Source organism: Misgurnus anguillicaudatus, chromosome 21 (genome assembly GCF_027580225.2).
Source record: "Misgurnus anguillicaudatus chromosome 21, ASM2758022v2, whole genome shotgun sequence".
Taxonomy (NCBI): Eukaryota; Metazoa; Chordata; class Actinopteri; order Cypriniformes; family Cobitidae; genus Misgurnus; species Misgurnus anguillicaudatus.
This window is the reverse complement of record NC_073357.2, coordinates 23,435,793-23,459,019: the sequence shown is the minus strand read 5'-3', so window position 1 is coordinate 23,459,019 and position 23,227 is coordinate 23,435,793. Positions and strand designations below refer to the sequence as shown.

Sequence of the window (23,227 nt, the reverse complement as noted above, 5' to 3'; positions counted from 1 at the left end):
TCTTGTTATTTTTGTATAATTATACTTTCCTGATTAACTATGACTTAAATGTGCAGCATCTAACAACACTGAAATATATACTGTATTGGATTTCCACAACATCCAAAACTAGTCAAGATGTGTTGTTTTTATTATTATTATTACTATGACAAATAACAAGCACTCATATGTTCAATACGAGGCATTAATACATATGTGGAAGTTAGTGAAGCATGATGCAATACTACTAACATATGACTAATGTTATTTATTTAGCTGTAGTTTATATAGTTGTTACATTTCAACAACTAAGTTGGGACAAATTGATCTTTCTTGATATGAAACTTAAAGAGGGTTTCAATTTTAGTAATAATAACAACGAAGTGTTGGATATGACATTTCACATTAATATATGTAAAGACATGGAAACAGTTAAAGCTTAAATATCTAAAACAAACAAATAAAATGTTGGCAAACTATGACAAATTAGAAACATCTGCAAAAAGTTGGGCGAGACATTGGATCGTGTCTGATTAAACTGTCTCAAGACAGAGAGCTTCAACCGCTTTACCACTAAGTTTGCAACATGGTTGTCATTGCTTAATTTTACTCAATTACATCTTATCATTTACGCTTCCCGTGAAAAAAAGTGTGAAAATTTGACAAATCCAGTCCTTAAATGTACACAGCTATGTATATTCGTCATTTATTAATTCACATATTAAAATAAACATTAAAGCACTTTTGTGATAGAAGAACACAATGTGACAGATTCCACTTCAACGGTCTGTACACTCTCACAATAAAGGTACAAAAGTTGTCACTGGGATGGTACCTTTTAAAAAAGGCCTTATTTTGGTACATTACATGTTCCTTTGAGGTACCAATATGCACCTTTTAGCTACAAAAGTGTTCTTTATGAAAAGGTACAGCCCCAGTGACAACTTTCGTATCTTCTTGTCCCTTTTTTCTGAGAGTGTAGTATGATAAGTAAAGGATGATGAGAGAAGAAGCAGACAGATCTTTAAAAGCCCAAAGGATGAGGAGATACCACCCCTCCGTTCTCTACCACAGCAGTGGAAACAGCACGTAGGTTCTTAAAGATCTGCTTTGATGTCCCTGACCTGAGGAACTTGATGTCCTGCATGACTCTCTCGTGGGCCTAAAGGAAGAAAACACGGATTAAGACCTAAACGTGTAATGAGGAGCGAAATAGATAGACAGTCACTGACCTCAGTACACCAGGTTTCACAAAGCATCTTTTCATGCTGCGCAGAAGCATGACCGAGGCCGAGAGATCTGGATGCTCTGTATGAAGAAAACACAAGCACACACACAGTGTCATATCATATCAATATTGCAAATGGTCTCCTTTATTAGCCAACCTAACCATTTAACTTGTAGTCATTGTAGTCAGTTTCTTTCTTTTTGCAAAAGCACATTAAGGGAGTATAGGGGCAAAAATTAAAGGAAAACACCACATTTTTCAATATTTTGCTATGTTGTTACCTCAACTTAGATTAATTGGTATATCCACATATTTTTTCAATGCATGCACTTTTGGTCTTTGTACAGCGTGTCGTGAATGTGTTGGCATTTAGCCCAGCCCCATTCATTTCTTAGGATCCAAACCTTTTAAAGGCACCAAACACTTCCATGTTTTTCCTATTTAAAGACTGTTGCATGAGTAAGTATGGTGGCACAAAATAAACCTTTTGTTTGGAGCCATAGGAGTTAATGGGGCTAGGCTAAATGCTAACATGTTCAAGAAGCGCTGTACAAAGATTAAAAGTGCACGCATTGAAAAAAGATAGGTATGTATTGATTCATCTAAGTTGAGGTAGGAACATAGCAAAACATCCAAAAACAGTGGTGTCTTCCTTTAACTGATACATTCATTATTAAGAGCTCAGATGAAAATGCCACTAATGCCACCTCGGTCAAAAATTAGATGATGATATTGACGAAATGCTGTCGGCATGTATTACCGGTGTGTTAATTTACCTTCGGTTCAAATTTCAGCCTCAGGCCATTCAGAATTACAGCCTTGTTGTCAGAATCCACTAAACGCCACGTTGATTTTTTTACAAAGCCCTCTAAGTGCACGTAAGATGAATTGGACGTGAGTCACATTTGTGCTTGGACCCAAATACAACCCAATTGTGCCAGTCAGTTTCTTTTTACATCCTGACTTTATTATTTGCAATGTTTCTAGTTGCATCTTTAGTGATTTTGCAACCGTTTACTGTAAGGGTTTTGTGTTGTCATGTTCATGTCAGCCACATTACTCAATATATAGGTAGTTGGGCTCAATGTTACTTAGCAACGGCACATGCTACCGGAGGTCAACCGCCCAAGCGTGTTGGAAAAAATTAAGAAAGCGGCACAGTTGCATGCTTTTACGCACGAAGCATGAACCGCCCCTTAGAGGTTTTCACATCTGAATTTCTCAGATATAAACTGTGAATTGTTCATTTTCTAAAAATGATCTTTGTGGTGGCGCTTGCTCATGTAAAAGTAGTCACCAAGATGCTATAAGATGATATTGGTGCTTACCACTGCTAATTCTACCAGAGACATGCGGTTGGCTATTCTGTTCTGAGGTGCGTTTCCCAAAAGCATCATTAGCTAATCATGATCGTTGTTACCATCTCTATTGGTAACAACAGAACTTGCAACCATAGGGAAACGCACCCCATGGTGGTTAACAGATGGTTGCTTACTGGCCCAATTTAACAGAGCCCACACCAAAGTCTATGTTATGTTCTGGCCCCTACAAATCACTCATGTCCCATTTATCAGAAGCCAACACAAGCCAGATAATCTAAGGGGCTGTTTACACTTGGTATTAAGTAGGGGTGCGACGAGATCTCGCGAGATTAATTGTGTCACGAGATTTCTCGTGGAGGTGAAATGATGGCCGTTTCTCAAAAAAAAGACTGCATCCTTCGGAGGTCGCATTTCTAAACTGCATTTACATCACAAAGACTGTCTTATTAGAGATTATTAACAATGATAAAGTTTACTAATTATTTAGTTAATCGCGAATTGTTGTAATATGCTCATGACTTGCGAATGTAATGCTCAGTTAATTATCTGAAATAAACCTTGATGACGTATGCAGCCTGCATATGCGACCTCCGGATGCAGCAGCTTTCTGTTTGAACCTTTTACAGTGCATGCATTATATTCTGTCTTTTACTGCGTATGCAGTTTTTGTTTGAGTTTCCAATATTGTTCGTTTGGGAACTCGTATGAAGTCTGAGACGCGTTGTGTTTGTCTGTCGATCAGTGTCAGATGTGAAGTCTCAGTAGATTAAACCTTCACACAGAGTTTACATGATTTTACATGAGTTTACAGAGTTCTTGCTCCAAAATGACAGTGGCTGTATCATTTCTAGTGTAAAGAAATGGACATATATTAAATATTAAAATGGGTTTAAACATTGTTTGGCTAAAAATAAGTGTTTCTCTCAGTCTTAAGTGAAATTGAAGATAGCTTCAGCGAGACGAGTCCACTATCGCCACCTGCAGGCATTTGTTATAATACATACATAATGCTTTTTATTTATAGGCCACAAATGTAATGTTTGTTAATGTAATGTTGTTTAATGTAACTTGGTTTTAATACTCTATTTGAACCAATTATTATTGCATCTTCTTTATTATGTAATTTTAAAGGCTATTGCTCACTTTTTTTACCCAAAAATAAAATCAGTTAGCAAAATAATTGTTAAGGACAGTCCTTGATTAGTTAAAACGTTTAAAAATAACGTGATTTCAGTATCTTATTCATTCATTTTATCATTGAGGATTTTTTCAAAAGTGTGAAAATATCGTCTCGTTCTCATGAAACCAATCTCGTGTCTCGTCTTGTGGATTAAGTGTCTTGTCACACCCCTAGTATTAAGATGTGTTTTCATTGATCAGATCACAAGTGGATGAGAGAGACACATCATGGTATTTAAATCTGTCTCTTTTGTCCACTTTCGATCGCTCCAGTCCTGAATACTGTGAGGGGGTGGTCTGTCGAGACGGTGGGCGAGTCTCTCCGCCGTCATTTAAACGCGAGAGGGAGTAATGATGAGTTTATATGGATGTGAACTAATATTATGTCACTGCTTGTGTTGTCAGTAAACTGCTGCAGTGTTTTGATCATGTATATGTTAAAGCTTTCTCTAAATTTTCAGCGCAATTGATGAAATAAGATTGTGCAACTTTCACACGCTTGCAAAATGAAACTGCGGAGATCAGCGGCTTTAGTTTTATCAAAAAAGGGCTTAAAATAGCGATGTGTTCGCGCCAGAAGTCAGAAAAAAACGTAAAACATTGTGTTCAGTACCTCAGATTAGAAAAATGGGCGAAGAGAAGGTGGTCGCGTGTGGCTGTTCGAACACATTCAACCACATGTGTGTTTACACTACAAAAGCAATCCGAAGGGTTTTCGATTACCTCTGAATGTGGTTTAAAGTGGTCGAATGTGGACGAGCTCAAAAGGTTTTGAACACTGTTTACACCTGGCATTAACGTCGTCCACTTGTGATCCGATCGATGAAAAGGCATGTTAATGCCAAGTGTTAACAGCCTCTAAAGTAACACTTATGTCTGTAGCCCAAAAATCGAACAAATCCTTATATCCGAATAGTGATGCTTGCTCTGAAAAACACAAACAATTAATGTATACAATTTACCTGGACAAGACCACAACCATGGCATACAGATCAATGGCACAGTCTGACACTCGCTTCAAAACAAATTGTTCATCTAAAAAAAAAAAAAAAAGGAATCTTTAATCATTATGAAAAAGTACAACCCAGAAAGTAATATGGATGACCCACATATGCAGCCCATACGGGTAAGATGAAGACCTATCATTTACCAATAATTTTCTTTCCATGTTTTAGAAGAAGCTCTTCAATAACGGCTCCAAACTGCTCGATAGCTTTAACAGTCTTTAAGGGAAAATGAAGGGTAGACATTAGACCTGTGGGACTTGTACCAGTTATGCCTTTGGCATAGCTCACTGCTTCCTAAGCTTTAAAAATCACAATGCTTGGACAATGATCAGCAAGCACTTAAGTCTCACCAATTCTCCACTGTGATTAAGTTCTGGGTGAACGGTTCCCTGCAGAGTCAACCCTGTCCCCATGCCTGCCTTCCTGTGAGAGACAGAAAGATTGAGATAAAGATCAGAGGTATCAAAAGCAGATGCAAAATAAGTGTTGCAAATTATTGTCAGGGTGAAGATATGCCCTCATGTCTCACCTCCTGGCACGCTTGGTGATTTCACCCGCCAACACCCCAGCATTACCGAAAGGGTTTTTCAGCGCTTTCTGCAAGCTCTTGAGCTGATTGCCTGCATTCTAGCAAAAAAAGCACAAATTTGCAAATAAGTGTCAAGTACTTTTAACTGTGTTTGCTCAAAACAATTTTTGTTCACTTTTCTTCACTTTTTTTGCATTGGAAAACACCAAGATTGATTTGTAGAAGTGCCAGATGTCAACAACCACATGTGCTGTGAGCTTTAGTGGTTTCGCAGTACAGGAAGCTGTAAAACAGCCAGTTTCATTCTCAGCAGCGTTTGCATTCCCTTCTTACCTGGAAGCCGTTGAGCGCTACGAAAAGCCGCAGGATGTCATTGGTACCCTCGAAAATCCGGAAGATTCTCAAGTCCCTCATGACCCTTTCAACTCCAGCATCCTTCATGGACAAAGTTGTAAAGTGCTTTAGAAAATGTGAGGCACTAATTATTTATTCAATGTTAAAGGCGGGGTGCATGATTTTTGAAAAACACTTTGGAAAAGGGAGTCGGGACGAGTACCAATACACACTTGCAGCCAATCAGCAGTAAGTGGCATGTCTATAAACAGACATCGTTGCGTATGTGTGGGCCGGGTCTATCAAAAAAAAGGTCCAGATTCTATTGGGGTAGTAGGGGCGGGTTTGTTTAGGTGATTTTAAATGTCACCATTGGCTTTCAGAGATCATGCACCACGCCTTTAACTTCATTCATTTTTCTCCAGTGTAAAACAAACAAAAAAAAATCTTAATTTTTGTAATTTGCCGTATGGTAAATTAATAAATTATACCAGTGATTCTCACGAAACCATTGAAACACCACGGCACTAATGATTTTAGCTTTAAAATGTGTAATATAGTAACATTAAAAAGCACCAGAATTAACACAATACTGTGTTCTACCTTGCACAATGTGTGATTTCAACATAAGAACTTATAATTGTAAATTTTATCTCATTTTCTGCTGAAATTCTCATTACCGCAATGTGTCCGGCTGTGTTTGAACATGCGTTATGTTGTAATTTAATCAAATTAACACAAAAATATTAAGAAAAAAAAATGGATGTTTTGCTAGACTACTTTAGATGACAGAAAAAAATATTTACTAAATATTCATGTATAATAATAATGAAGAAAAATTAGGAAAATGATGTGTCCATGCCTGATGTTCTCATCCTCCGCAACACTTTTTGAGAACAGTTTAAGCACACATACAGAATTTTAATAAAGTGATTTTGAGTGACCAAGCACATGGACCAGTTACTTCAAGATGGCTACCAGGTAAGATCATTTTTTTACAGTTAATTTGAAATATTGTCTTGTCAGAATGCTTACACGACATTTTGATTATCATTACCGCAACAGATGCTTATTAAATGTTAATTTAATTAATAGAAGCATAATACTTTGATTTTAAATGCATGTGCAGAATCTCCAAATTATGTTCTTTCAGGTTTGTCATGTCATTTTGAAAATATGTCAGTGTTGATGTTTTCTGACTGTTGCGGTAATGAGATTTTTTAGGACTAATTTTTAAAATTATGTTACAAAAAGTGTTAAATGATCAGTAAAAGTTTTTAAATTAATGTTCCCATTTACTCCAGACTTTGTTTTTCAATGTCTGGTGGGAAAAAAAGTAAATTTAAGCAATTTTTACATTTTCATGCTTGACATGTTTAAAACCAAGTTTTCGTGAGAATCACCCATACACTCTAAAAAAATGCTGGTTTATTTTCAACCCTGCATTGGGTTAAAAAAGTGACGAGCCAATGCCGTTGGGTTGTAATTTAACCTATGCTGGGTATTTTTAACCCATTGTTGGGTGAAATATATACAAATTTTCTGGGTTAATTTAACCCAACGACTGGGGCTCGTCCCTTTTTGACCCAACGCTCGGATGAAAATAACGCAGCATTTTTTTATGGAAAGAAATCAGACTCAATATTATTAACAAATACATGCACAGTTATCTGTGAACTGGATGCATGTTACAAATGTATTTACTATCCACGAACAAATGTCTTTAGATTTGAATATGTGAAATTCAGAATTTGAATGAACGTGTATCGATTTGTACAAATGTACAAATACACATGTTTTATTGTGTATTCAAATATCATAATTCGCGCGTGCAAAAAGGGAGATGTGCATTTGTGGATCAGGTGACACGCGTGCATTAATCCCGTTCTGTTCATTTGTATATTGAGACTTTCATTTCGCCGTTCAAAGCACTTCAAGAGCCAAACACAAACAACCATCAATGAACGAACCAAAAAGACGTCCCTGATCTTGTGTCTGCGAATTTCAACACCTACGTGAATGTGCATCGATTTGTACAAACAGAGACATATTTGTGAATTCAGTTGGCATATTTCGTATCATTATTTCACAATCTGTGCACGCAAAAAAGAGGACGCGCACCCGCGGATCAGGCGACGCGCGTGCATCAATCCTGTTCTGTTCATACGAGTTTTGAGACTTAAGTTGCGTGGTTTGCATTGAAAGATCCACGAGCACAGATGTGCTATGAAAGCAGTCAACACTAGGTGTCAGTCTAACGGAGTTTCACACATGGCGGTGAATTCTGTTTTCTGTGTTTCCCTTTAGTCTGGTGTTTTTATAGCATTACGTTTATTATCTATATATATTAAATGTTTTAATGGCTTGGCTACTGAGATGTGTTTGTGTGTGCATGTATGTAATGTATCTTTATTGTCCTTTAATGGTAAGTCAATTATTTTTACAATTTAAAACATTTTAAAAAGTAATACTTTCATGTATTAAACTATACCATTTATTAAAATATTTCATAATTTACCTATTTTCTATTATTTCTTTTTACCTTATATATATAGCCTACGAGTTTGTTCTACAATTATTTTGTTACATGCATACAAATTAATATGCCCCAGCCTGTTTATATATAAATAACACTTCACATCATGGGTTTGTGCTATATTTATGTATTTATTAAGAATGTCCACATAATAATTATTAAAACAATTTTATTAAAACAGGTTATAAAAATACCACAATAGAAAACTGGGGAAAGTATGAAATATTTAATAAACTGTATTATAGAATACATTAAATTATTGGGGTTTTTTTTTAGTATAAACCACTCAAATCCCCAGTCCCTACAAATATACAAAAACATACCGTGACAAAAACGCCACACCAAAGGGAAGGGAACAGACCCCGACAGAACACCCGAAATCAGCCGCCTTGGACCTACTAATTAACGCAATCCTGTATTACCGCACTGACAAGCCAACCGCATGAATGCAACCACGGCGCTTTTTACATTGAATTAAGGCAACTAGCTATGACCTTCTTGTTTTTCACATCATACATGTATAATGAAGGCCAAATAAATTGGTAAGAGGTCATTTCGTTAAATCACAGGCTACAGCCAGGGCTGGATTGTCAATATTGGGCGAGTGCCCCAGGCAATAGGGGGTCACCAAGGTCTCCAGACTGCGGCCAAAACGTTTTTACAAGTACTCGAGCATGTGCGGGCACTACGGAATGCACGATCGGGTTTTAACCGCTCAATTGCATGACGCGTATATGTCACCATGCGCTCGGTTGATTTTACCGATGGATCTACGCAGCCCTGGTGAAGTTAACACATCGCACTCAGAACCGCGCCAGTTAAACATTACAGCGATGAGAGATAAAGAGAGCCGGACAACTTTTAGCCTACATACATTAACACTAAAAACATTATAGACGAGAATAAAGGTCTACATCAGTGCCCAAGGAAAACTAGATAAAAGATGAGAAACGTGTAAAGGATACAAGCATGTAAACTGCTGCCCTGCCACTCATCTCATTAAAGTATGCTATCTAGATATAACTTATTGTAGCCTATATGTAGCCTATCTTATGCCTAGTTAAGGGGGTTGTATGAATCTTTGATTCATAACTTCCTATTCTGAAAGTTTCATTAATTGTGCATAATGATGACATGTGCAGCAACTGCATAGTTAAGTCTATTTAGTATTTTTCAGTAATGCAGTTATTTTGGGAAAATGTCAAAATATTGCATTGTAGGCTTATTTAAGGTGTGCCCTAAATTTTCTGCTAGCGCTCCTAAAATTTTCAGTCAGGGGCTACATTGCTCCTAATAACAAAAACGTTAGTCTGGAGCCCTGAATGACTAGTTTATAATAATAAATAAATAAATAAAATATATTGGGGGGGGGGGGGGGCACTTCACTGTGTTAATCCGGGCCTGGCTACAGTGAATGCGTGAGAAAGTGAAACTGAGATAATAGAATGATAGCGTCGTCTGCAGATTGTCTGCAGATGCAGTATTAAAGATTAAAATAACTTTAACTGATCAACACAAATATAAAATGCCATAATATAATTGACGTTTTTTACCAGCATTTAAACCTTTATAGTTTTTTCTTTGTGTATCTGCAACATCCGCCCGTGGATGAGGAAGCTGCAGCCAATGTCGTTGGCTTTTTTCTTTATAGTGAACTGACTGAACACTTGACTCTTACCTGGGCATTTAGATATTCAAGTTTTCATTATTAATTTCTGGGTGAAACATTTTAAGCATGATGATCATCTGTCGACTCGACAGTTTCAGCACGTCCTTGCGGAGAGACTTTAACGTCTTTTTGTTCACTCCCCATGAGCTGAACGATTTTATTTTGTACTTTTTTATATATATTTTTAACATATATTCAAGAAACACACATGATATAATGTAAGTTGTTATAGATAGAATAAGCTTGTTCTGAAATGATGACAAAATCTAAATGACTGAAAATGATCTTGAAATGATCCATCTTAATTTAGCCAAAATACTGATTCATTCGTTTTCATACTTTATAGATAAACATTAATTTATCTAATCAACCTATTATCATCAAATGCGTATGAATAGCAATCAGTGTGATTATCGTGCAATACATAGCCTACGCCAAATTCCATTTTGCGTGCATATGCTAGTCCTTCCCGTTCACTTAAATGGCGCATCGTTTGGTGTCGTTGTTTTTTTGTCTGTTTTTTAAACCATTGCCGATTGGGTTTGGATATCATTTTATTTTACAAAAACTTACTCTAACCCCAAACCCAAGAGACAATGGTAAAAAACAAATGAGAAACCAATTATTAAAAAACACGAATAGATGAGCCATAAGGGAACAGGAAGGACTTGCGTAACATATTCACTCAAAATTGTAATTTTATGTAGCCTATGTATTGCACGATAATCAAACTGCGTGTTATTTGTACGCATTTCATGAGAATACTAATATATTATTGAAAATGGCCTAATTTAATATACAGTGCTTGTGTATTGCATTCGTTTTGTACATTTACAGCGCAGTGTTCTGTATACCGATGCTCTGAAAATTTGCACTTAACAAGCCTAAACCATGTTCTTTAATTTATTTATGTATTTTTGTTTAAATGTAGCTGTAGTAGCTTGTGTTGATGTTTCTTCTCATAAGGGTTAAGGCATAGCACCCAACTTCTAGTGTACCTCGTTGTTTTGGATTTAAATTATATTTTTAGTAAATAAAGGCCGTAAAATTGCATACAGCGCCACGCAAAATCCCCGCAAGGGAAAGTCCGACACCGCTACAAAATTAGTTCAGTGACATTATTTGTAATTTAATCAGTAATTTGATTTAGGAGCTTAATAAAAAAACGTTACCGTGTGTGTAATGTACTGTCACTAAGATCGGGATTCTTAAGTATTACTGCCTTTCCTGATCTGGGTGACAGTACATTACATTTTTATTAGATTATACTAATCCAATAAACAGTCGGGATATATAAATCCAAGTAAAGATAGGCAAAGAAACGCTCAGCAACGTATGGCAAAGCAAGACTTCGCACCGAACAGGTTTGGTGAGATCTAAATGAAGATCTAAATGAAATAAATAAAGTCCACCAAATGAAGAACAGGCGATGCGCGCAATCAGTCTCAGGTACGGGCCGATGGGAAATTTAGTAAATGTTAATATTCGGGCGAGTAATCCCTCTGACGACCCAAAGACGAAGCCTGAGGAGCGCTTTTAACAACAGGCAACAGACTTTTTACAATTTATATCATACTAATTATGTACGTTTATAAATCATGTTTTCGTTCATAATTTATGAACCGATCAGCAGTTCAGCACTTCAAAGTGTGTATAAGTACTTTGTTAATACAATATTCTATAAGTGCTTAAATATAGGCTATTATTCACATAACCTTAAATAACGTATAATCTGATTTAGGATCTTAATTAAATTTAGACTCCAATATCAGATTATACATTGTTTGGCGTTGGGGATAACAATAGGTCCTAAGCAAAGCAACTGATTTCTGGTGTTCTGTCAGGGTCTGTTCCCTTCCCTTTGGTGTGGCGTTTTTGTCACGGTGTGTTTTTATATATTTATAAAGACTAAAGATTTGAATGGTTTATACAAAAATAATAATAATAATTTAACGTATTATATAGTACAGTTTATTGAATATTTCATACTTTCCCCAGTTTTCTATTTTGGTATTATTTACAACCTGTTTTAACAAAACTGTTCCAACAATTATTATGTGGACATTCTTAATAAATATAGCACAAACCCATGATGTGAAGTGTTATTTGTATGTGATCAGGCAGGGGCATATTAATTTTTATGGATGTAACACAATGGTTGTGGAGCAAACACGTAGGCTATATATGTGGGGTAAAAAGAAACAATAGAAAATAGGAAAATTATGAAATATTTAACAAATGGTATAGTTCAACACATGAAAGCACCACTTTCCAAAATGAAGTGAATTATACTGTAAAAACAATTGACCCACCACTAAAGGACAACAAAGATACACTACATACATGCACACACAAACACATCTCAGTAGCCAAGCCATTAAAACATTTAATATATAGAGATAATAAACGTAATGCTATAAAAACACCAGACTAAAGGGAAACACAGAAAACAGAATTCACCGCCATGTGTGAAACTCCGTTAGACTGACACCTAGTGTTGACTGTTTTCATAGCACATCTGTGCTCGTGGATCTTTCAATGCAAACCACGCAACTTAAGTCTCAAAACTAGTATGAACAGAACAGGATTAATGCACGAGCGTCGCCTGATCCACAAATGCGCATCCTCTTTTTTGCGTGCACAAATTGTGAAATAATGATACGAAATATGCCAACTGAATTCACAAATATGTCTCTGTTTGTACAAATCGATGCACATTCACGTAAATATTAAAATTCGCAGACACAAAATCAAAGACATCTTTTTAGTTCATTCATTAATAGTTGTTTGTATTTGGCTCATAAAATGCTTTAAACGGCGAAATGAAAGTCTCAATATACAAATGAACAGAACGGGATTAATGCACGCGTGTCATCTGATCCACAAATGCACATCTCCCTTTTTGCACGCGCAAATTATGATATTTGAATACACAATAAAACATGTGTATTTGTACATTTGTACAAATCGATACACGTTCATTCAAATTCTGAATTTCACATATTCAAATCTAAAGACATTTGTTCGTGGATAGTAAAATACATTTGTAACATGCATCCAGTTCACAGATAAATGTGCATGTATTTGTTAATAATATTGAGTCTGATTTCTTTCCATATTTTTTAGGGTGTACTTAATTATTCAAATCTGCGTTTAGACAAGTGGCATGTATACTTTATTGAAACTTATTTGAACATTTTAAGCAAGATAAGGCCAAAAAAGGAAAGGATGTAGCTTCTAGTCTTAAAAGCAGAACAAGTAGCTCTTTCCTAAGTTTGCACTGTGATTAAGAAATGGCACAACAGCAGATGTTAAGTTTAAGTGAATGTCTGCAACACACACAAAAAAAAACTTGACAGTATGAGAAGTGTTTGTAGGATTGTGAGAAAGGCAAAGCAAAACCCCTGGACTCCAAAAGACCTAGAAACATTTTGCAAATGTTGCTGGTGCACTGTTCTACTGCAGTAACACCTGCACAAATATCACCTTCATCAAAGAGTCGTGGGAAAAAGAATTCATGTGTCATTTAGCACCAGATATTTGCAAATGAACATCTAAATAAGCCTAGAAAAACGTGTTGGAATGAACAAACGTTTGGAGACAAAAGGTGCAGAAATTCATGGAAAGTACACCAATCTTAACCTTGGGGTTTGTAATGGAGAGTATACTGGTAAACTTTACAGGATTATACATTTATAAAATGTATAATAAATTATAAATTATAAAAACACCTCAAAATCCACCTAACACCTAAAGATAGTTTTGGATGGACCTCAAATGAGCAGTGCATGCAAGATCATGGGGCATGAATTCAGAACTAGAGGGCACTGCAATGAAGATTGGCTAATTCATAAAAGATGGTGTTAGGTACCACAAAAGGTTGTCAAGTTTGACCTCAGGACGCTCTCTTTGTTATTTTGATTAGAATGATAATCGAAAAAGTGTAATTTTATGCCTTTTCAATTTTGTGAAACCATTCAATTCGCTATTCACAGTAACAGACATTTAACCAAAGATGTTTTGCATGCCACTGCATTTATATCATTTTCACAGAAAATGTTTGTTAGGTCATTGCTGCATGAGCTAATGTATTATTCTGTTGATTAGGACATTTAGATGCAGTTTCCCCAGACAGGGAAAAAGAACTATACCTTTAAGGGAAGCTGCCCCTTAAAGGGATAGTTCACCCAAAAATAAAAGTTCTGTCATCATTTACTCATCCTCGTGTTGTTCTAAACCTGTATGAGTTTTTATTTTATCCTGATGAACACAAAAGAAGAGACTTTAACAAATGATGGTAAGCACACAGCTGCTGTAACCATTTCCATAGTAGGAAAACAAATATTATGCAAGTATTTTGATAAATAATGAAGAAGATATGAAGAGTTTGGTTCCAAAACGCAATAAATCCATTTTGACAAATTTCGGTAAAAACGTGTTTTCTATACAAAGAAAGTGACAAGATGAAAACCACTATTTTCTGTTACAAACTTTCACATAGCATCTTTAGGTTATAAAAACATAAAAAATTCAAATCCATTACTTGATTTTCAAAGATTTATTATAAAAACGAATTATTTTTCCACAAAATGGAATAAATCCATGACAAGTTTTTTTTAGTGCTGGTTAAAGATTAATCGCATACAAAATAAAAGTGATGTTTGGCATAATATATGAGTATGTGCTGTGTGTAATTATTATGTATAAATAAATACACACACATTCATGTATGTATTTAAGAAACATTTACATGTTTATATATATTTATTTATATTTTTGTATATTCTATATTAAAAATAAATGAAAAAATTATATATAAGTAAAACAATTCTGAAATGAATATATGAATGTGTGTGTGGTTAAATATACACAATAATTAGACAGTACACGCATATCACTTTTATTTTGTATGCAATTAATCGCGATTAATCTTTGCTCAGCACTAGTTTTTTTCAAAATTCTATAAATCTATTCAATCAATATATAAATGTGCATTCATCTTTGCCATGATATATTCATGTAGTTGACTAGTGGTATACACTTATAAAAAAATCAACATTAATGCCATTAATCAAAACACTTTGTTGTATTAATGACACAGTCATTGCTGCGGTATACTTGACACCGTCGCTTCAAAGCGACCCGCGTAAAATGTTTTGGTCCTGCTCAATTTTCGTTGACTTTGAGTAAAATCAATGCCATTAAAGTATTATTTTGCTTTTGTTTGTTTGTTGATCACGAAGTACAAAGTAGATGAGGAAAACTAGGATTCCGTGTACTCAACGCGCCGCCATTGTTTGTTTACATTGCGTGAAGGGAATGGTGCGCTGTAATATGTGGAGCGGACTTATTGCATTCTGCAGAAAAGGAGGAGTGGCGTTTATCGCGTTTTGGGAAAAAAGGGAGAAAAGATGACCGAATAACACTGCTGATATTGGATTTTGCGTAAAATTAAGAATTTACTTTTAACTACTGACCTGATATAACACTGATTTTGGCAGTAACTCATTTTTTTCAAAAATGGCGTTTATCGCGTTTTGGAACCAAACTCTTCATATTTTGATAAATGATGGCTAGCACACAGTTAACGGTACCCATTGGATTCCATAGTATTTGTTTTTTTACTATGGAAGTCAATGGTTAGTGGTTACCATCATTTATCAAAATATCTTCTTTATTGTTCATCAGAAAAAAAGTCATTCATACAGGTTTAGAACAACATGACAAAATGTTTGGGTGAACTCTCTCTTTAAGGTTCTGTGAAATTTTCTATAGGTGTTACTGGCTTATAAAACAATTATAAAAGCTACTACATAGAAACTTTTCACACAGCAGCTGAACATCTCACTCTACATTCAGATTCATCTTATAATGCGGTTATCTTATCATTTACCTCCAGTTGTTAAGTAGTTGCATTAAATATGCCTGCCGGTGAAAATGTTTTTGTGATTTACTGAGTCAAAGATGTCAAAGATTAAAATCAATATGAAATCAATGACTGGTTTTCACAGACAGGGTCACAAATAATTTCCTCGCAGTATTTGCTAGTTTTTTATATATACAGTACTGTGCAAAAGTCTTAGGCCATCACCACCAGACTTCTTGTTTTAGAAGTTTTAATGTCCATCCATATTTATTTTCAATCTATTTTACTAAAATACAAACAGAAAATACAGGAAATATGTACAAAAAATAAAAATAACATTTTCAGGACTAAATAATGTATTAATATTAAATGTCTTCTTTAGGCATCGTCAGTGTGACCTCTCTAAGTTGGCACTAAACACATCTTGAGCGTTGTTGAGCAGAATTTAGATTTACGAGATCCTGCAGTTTCCTGCTATTGCTCAAGTGGAAGGGGAGTTTACCCTAAAACTTGACACATCAGTTTACATTTTTATACAGTTTTAATACTACATACACATTTCCTCTATTTTCTGGTTTTATTCTAATAAAGAAACTGAGAAACAATTATACATGATCATTACAACATTGCAAAAACAACAAATCTAAATCTGGCATGGTGGCCTAGACTTTTCACAGTACTATATATATATCTGTCTGGTCTGGTCTTAAATGAGTCATGTAATGAATCTTCTGATGAACACAAATGAAGATATTTTGAGGAATGTACATAATCAAATAGTTAGTGAGCCCCATTCACTTCAATAGTATTTCGTTTCTACTATGGAAGTGAATGAGGCTCAAATACATGTGTTGCGTTTCACACACTTCAATAAGACATACAACCATTTTTTTCTATGCTAATAATAAGACTGGTTTCTTGAGAACCAAAATAGTACATTACAATACTTTCACTATTATAATGCAAGAAGACTCAGTTCTCTGAAGTAGAATTTAAATCATATGCGGCACAGAAGAATTGTTTTACAGAAAAACAATATAGTTGCATTAGTGATTTCAAACTTTCTGAAACAGCAATGTGTGTATATAAAGCACAGAAAGTGTCAAGGCAAATATGTATATCTGATCTGAATGCTTAGAAACCACCAAACAAAAGGAAGAAGAACTGATGAGACTCTTCTCTGAAAATCAGTTAATCTTGATCTGTAGCTGGTGGCAAATGTTTGCATCTGCATATTCTGCGCGTGTCTCAAACCAGAGGGAATACAGATTTTAGTCACAGGCTTATGACTAAAACAACCACTTCATGTCAATTATTTAGTGACATTCTGACTGAAACAAAACAATTAAGTGGCGTATGGTTTTGTCTGGTGACCTCCCCTTCCTAACCAAGCATGTTGCTACTAGCTTTGCAAGACACCTCCAGTTTTTCCACCACCCCCGAGACAGAACATTTATTTCTTCAGTCGGATGATTGCCCACACCGCAGGTGCTTCTAAATGTGCACACTTTGAGTCACAGTGCATTCACGGTTTAACAAACATATCTACCAAATCATCATTTGCCAAATTTAAACTTCAAGTGTGACTGTTTCTGATGGTTTTTGATTTATGCATGAACTTTGCAATGCCATCATTTTAAATAACACTAACCTTCATGAATCCCATTCCGCCCATAACCTGAATGCATTCATCCGTCACCATCCAAGCTGCTTCCTAGAGGAGAATCAAGATAAATGGCGAGTCTTTACATAGTATTTGAAAATCACATTTTAATTAGTAGCATTTGAGTAGTTTAACCTTGAAATTACATGAAGAGCTCAGATGTGACACTGGACAACAAAGGGTATATTTGTAGCGATAGCCATTGTATGGGTCAAAATTATCAAAATTTTAAATGCTAAAAATCATTAGGATATTAAATTAAGATTAAGTTGCATGAAGATATTTTTAAATTAAATTTCCTAACATGAATATATATATATAAAAAAATATTTATTATTTTATAATTTATCAATCGACTTAAAAGGTGATTTTCTTAATCAGTGGTGCCTGGTGGCTTTTTTTTCGTGGCCCACAATGCGACGCTCGTCATAACCCGTCATGTGTGTGGCTCGTCGTGTCAAAATACGTGATTGGCGCATCAAGTGAACCATGTGATTCATGCGTCTTGTCAAAATAAGTGCCTGCTGCACATGCGTCTAAAGGGTTTATGATAAAAGAGACGCTTACGTTTGCCAGATACTCGCTTCATCTCATATGTAATCAGAGTTTACTGTTAAGTGAGTGTCTTGCGAGTATTTCGTGAATGTGAGCGTCCCTTTTATCATAAACCGCTTCATCGCATGTGCAGCCGGCATGTATGTTGACAAGACGCATGAATCACATAGCTAACATGACGCAACAAACACATATTTTGACATGATGAGCAACACATGATACTCCAAACACATATTTTGAATCCGCAGGCCCTTGGAAGTGAAGTCAATGGCTGCCATGTTCCTAATATTTAGATTTTTGGCATAGTTCTATCTCGGCCATTTATTGTCCTATCAAACAAACCATACATCAATGGAAAGCTTATTTATTCGCTTTTAGATTACGTATAAATCTCAATTTTGTTTCGTGGTCCAAGGTCACAAATGAGATGTTGATATTAACGGATCCTCTCGGCACGTAGTATACGTTTATCAAATACTTTCGACTTTATTCAAATCCACTTAATCCTAGCCACAAGTCATTCAAAAATATAGCTTTGGTGGCAGAATCTGCCAAAAGCCATGTCGATTTTTCTGCAAAGTGCTCTAAGTGCACAAAAAAAAAGAATTGGATAAACAAAAGTTTTTGTACGTTAAGGTGCAAAAGTGGTTTTTAAAAAGGTTTAAAAAGGTTAACAAATTAGGATATTGACCAGATTTTAGTAAAGACGGTGAAGAGTACCAAGAGACGTTTTAGAAGATACTTTTTTCCATGTACTAAGAGGGTTTGCAGCGAAAAATCCAATTTGTTAAATACCAATGAAATTGCTAAAGTGACACTTTAAATATAAAAAAATACAAAAAAATATTTCAATTACTGAATAATAACCTTTTCATTGCCATTAAAGTAAAATGACTGAACCTAAACATAAGAGTAGATATACACAATATCTATTAGGGATGCATAATGATTAATCGCGATTAATCTATAACAGAATACAAGTTTTTGTTTACATCATATATGTGTGTGAATTGTGTATAATAATTATGTATATATAAATATGCACACATATGCATGTATAATTTTAAGAATTTATATATATACGAAACTCTATATTGAAATTAATTGGAATGCACAACCAAAAAACGAGATTTCTGAACAATTAAAAAAAAACGGTGGTTATCTCGTTTTGCAACGAAACTCTTCACATATATATATATATATATATATATATATATATATATATATATATATATATATATATATTAAGTATTTATATATAATATAAATTACACATAAATATACAAATGTATATACACATGTAAACATTTCTTAAATACATGCATGTGTGTGCATTTATTTATACAAAGTTATTATACACAGTTCACACACATATATGATGTAAACAAAAACTTTATTCTGCTATAGATTAATAGCGATTAATCGTTATGCATCCCTAATATCTCTCTATATATATATACACAATATGTCAAACACTTACTGATGCAAAGATTTTACTAATGGCCGCCTCGATCTGGAACTCCGTGGCTCCGCTGTCCATGTTCCCACTGACCATGTATGCCATGGACTTAGTGTATTGAAAAAAAAAAAAAAAGGTGAAACTCTTTACATACATTTATTTCAATCGAAGCAAATTCAGGATTTTTGCATATTATCAGTACATACATTCACTGGCATTCACCAGTTAAGCTATTGAAAGCCATCATTGTGAAACTATAAAGCACAAAACTGCTGTAATGGAAAAATGGATAAAAAGACAGACAAGATCAATCTATTTTTTTTTTGTATTTTTAGACTGGATCACATGAGTGTAAACATTCAAATCACCCCCCCCCCCCAAAAAAAAGAGAGCTTCCACTTCCTCTAAACCATAAAGAGTCCATGTTGTCCATTAGACAAAGATGCAAGATCATCTCAATACAAAATTAGCAATTACTTTCTTTAGCATTACACTGACACAACATATTTCTGAGTGACTCCTATACTGAGTCAATCTGATACTATTGAATAGTATAAACCCGACTGAAGCAAATGTATGCCACATTTATAATATGCATATTATAATCTTTGCTTAAGGTGCTTAACCACAAACACAACATTTTTTGTGTGACTTCATATTATAAACAAAGCTTAAGCAAACATAAGCAAAGTTTATAGAATTTGAATATCATAAACTCTGCCAGAAGGAATAGTTCACTCCGAAACAAAACTTATCATTTGCTTATCTCATGCCATTTCAAATGTATGACTTACTTTCTTCAGCTGAACACTAAAATTGTGCACTTTCTGGGAGCCTATATAATGGGAGTGAGTGGAAAGAACCAGTGACATTTCAAATTATCGGTATGATCAGACCCAAGTAAAATGAGGGGGCAGAGGAGGGCACTGCCCCCTCAGTTTCATTGTATTTATGTCTTATCAGATTCATAGTTAAATAAGAATATATTTATATATAAACAGTGAACTAAAGGATGTCATATTTTGTCGATGATGAACCACCGTAAGGTGGGTGGGTACAATAACACACAGTCTGTAAAATTTAAGGGTGTTTTCACATATAGTTCATTTTAAAAGAACCAAACCCAGTTCACTTAAAGTGAACCAGAAAAGGAACCAGCTGAATGTGACCTCAGTCCTTTTGGTGTTCACAATATAGTGGACTCAAAGGAGGACCCAGTTCTTTTTTTGGTCCTCTTCAGAACTGAAGTGATCTCAGACCTTTTCTTGTTCACATCACAACTTCATAAGAACTCAGATCCCAGCTTTCTGTGCAGCAGTTGATTTTGATACAATGTCCAAACGACACGTAAAGGGGACCGGAACCTCATTGATTTCACATATCAAAAAGAAATCGAACCACAAAAGAACCCAAAAGCGAACCGTACTCAGACCACCTCCTGACGTGGTCTGAGTTTGGTTCACTTCTGGGTCCTTTTAGGGGGGGCTGAGATCACTTGGTTTGTTCACATATACACCCTGAACTGATCTGAGAGCGTTTGGAGGGCTCAAACGAACTAGGTGTGAAAACACCCTTAATTAGTGTTATAGAGGCACGGTTTGAACGTGATCATTTAACCACAAAATTCAAAAAGAAAGAACAGAAGGAGTTACTGAGGATATTCAATGCCGAATCTGTGACATTGGGTTTTCTTTAAAGGTTGTATAGTCATATCATTACACTATTTTTAAACTTTGTTATGCCTGTCTCACACGAGACAAACAAGTGGCGCATATTCTTGGCACCCATTTTAACAGTTTAGCACATTTACATTGCACACAGAGTCCCACGTAGCTAAAATGCCATACTATATTGAAGATTAATTTTATCATGAAATCATTTTTATCATTAAACTAAATATAGCCTACACAGCATGGTAAATGCTTATGTTGCATATGTTGCAGGTAAACACGATCACATCATGTTACTTTACTATCCCCTGCAATGACTGAACCCTCATCTTTCTTCATAACCTTCAGACAAACAGATAAAGATAAAGGCTTTTTCACTTTCCATATCACATGGGCCAGAAAGACCATGGAAATAATGTGGATGAAACAAATCAAAGGCTGAAATCGCATACTGTGACAGTAGTTACTGAATCAGTACTACCTACACATTGGCCTTTAAAACATTAGGTATTATATAGTACGAATATAGATAGTATGAATGAATTCAGATGTACTACATTCGCCATGCTGATACATCTCGTGACATACGTCGTCATAACAACGAGTTAGTCATTAACTGGAATGATGTCAAACTAGCGCAATTTAACCACAAGGGACAGCTGTTTAATATTTATTTGCATTTGATTAAAGGTGCTTTGCTGCTTTTGAACATTTTTAAATAAATCTTTCTCTTCATTGGATAACACCTGAATGGAAAAATACTTCTGGATCTTGCCAGAAGTCGTAGGTCATCTGGGAACTTTTCCCTACTGTTTTTGATATACCATGAATTTGGACATGCTACTCGCCTCGGCTACTGATTTTCGCCTACTATATGTTATGGAAGTAGGCGGTTTCGAACACAGCCAAAGTCATTTTTAAGCTGCAATCTGCAATCTGCAAGTCTTGACTATTTATTGCCATCTCTGTTAAAAACATAAATTTGCAGTTATCTAAGATATCTGGATCTGTCATTAAACATCAACATGACAGTAAGAAGTTCATCCTAAAAATCATATACCAAAAAAAGCTGTCAAGTCATATATCTGTCCTGGATGTTCTGACTAAATGAAAATTATATATCTAATTACAAATATCATAAGCTTACTATTGCAAATCAGGTAAGTTTTTTCTGCATTTACTCAATAAATGCAGAATTTTTTATTTTAACTGAAAACATTACATTGCATTACAGTTGTAAGCTACAAGCTAAATTATCAGTAAAACAACAAATGTGCAATTGTTGTACTTTCGGAGCACAGACAGCTGTGGTTTAGCTGTGCGCTGGTAATGTGCAGTGCAAAACTGTGAAAACGTATGCCCTCTTAACAATTTCACATGCCCTCTCAGTAATTTCACCGTGTGTATGATGCCATACTGGTTATAACATTTGTTTTGAATTTCATTAAATGAATCATCATCAAACTTAATGCAAGTAAAATGGGGATTACCACAAGGATCTGTCTTAGGGCCTTTACTATTTTAAATACACATGCTGCCCCTTGAAAATATTATTAGAAAGCATGGGATCAGCCATCCACTGCTATGCAGACGATATTCAGTTATATATCACGGACCAGATGATACGTGTAAAGTACCTAAATTGGCTGAATGCGTAAAAAACATAAAACACTGGATGACCAGTAACTTCTTTCTTTTAAATTCAAATAAGATATAGATACTACTCATAGGACCAAGGATAACTTCAGACGACGCCAGCGCTGGACTATAAACTAATCTATACATTTTGAATTTTCTGAATTGTTATGGGGTTTTCACACAGGACGCGGTGTGCACTGCGCTCGCCGCTGGGTTCAGCGCAGCCAAGCAATTTGCGCTCGGCTGGCCAGACCAAAGTAGCAGGGCTCGCAAAATCGCTAGCCCGATGTCCCGGGGCTATTGTGCTTTGCAGTCGGGCTATCAAAATGCATCCCCGCCCTGCCCGTCGGGCTATTTTGACTTATAGGGAGGAAAAAATATATTTAAATGCTTATGCATTCTCTCACAGATTTGGATGGGTAATGGTGGTGTATGAAATTTAGGCATTGGGTGTTTAAATTGTGTTTGAGCGCGCACTCGAGTTCCCTTTCGAGAGCGGTCACTCGACATTGCGTCCGCTGACGCTATGGGAAACTCCTCCCTCTTCCGGTTTCTGAAGCTTTTATTGAACAACGCCAGTGTTCTGGCCAATGC

General features: G+C 35.4%; 1 protein-coding gene across 1 annotated transcript in view; it reads right to left on the bottom strand.

Moving 5' to 3' along the window:
- Positions 1-232: 232 nt before the first annotated feature.
- acadvl (acyl-CoA dehydrogenase very long chain) overlaps positions 233-23,227 on the bottom strand; it is a 43,898-nt gene continuing 20,903 nt past the window's right edge. Inside the window, exons 12-20 of the mRNA XM_055197787.2 lie at positions 19,347-19,433; positions 17,300-17,362; positions 5,578-5,679; positions 5,245-5,342; positions 5,066-5,138; positions 4,859-4,931; positions 4,671-4,743; positions 1,212-1,287; positions 233-1,141 (exon numbers count right to left, since the gene is read on the bottom strand). Coding sequence (XP_055053762.2) covers positions 1,004-1,141; positions 1,212-1,287; positions 4,671-4,743; positions 4,859-4,931; positions 5,066-5,138; positions 5,245-5,342; positions 5,578-5,679; positions 17,300-17,362; positions 19,347-19,433 — 783 coding nt within the window. The 3' untranslated portion in view covers positions 233-1,003. The remainder of the gene's footprint in view (positions 1,142-1,211; positions 1,288-4,670; positions 4,744-4,858; positions 4,932-5,065; positions 5,139-5,244; positions 5,343-5,577; positions 5,680-17,299; positions 17,363-19,346; positions 19,434-23,227) is intronic.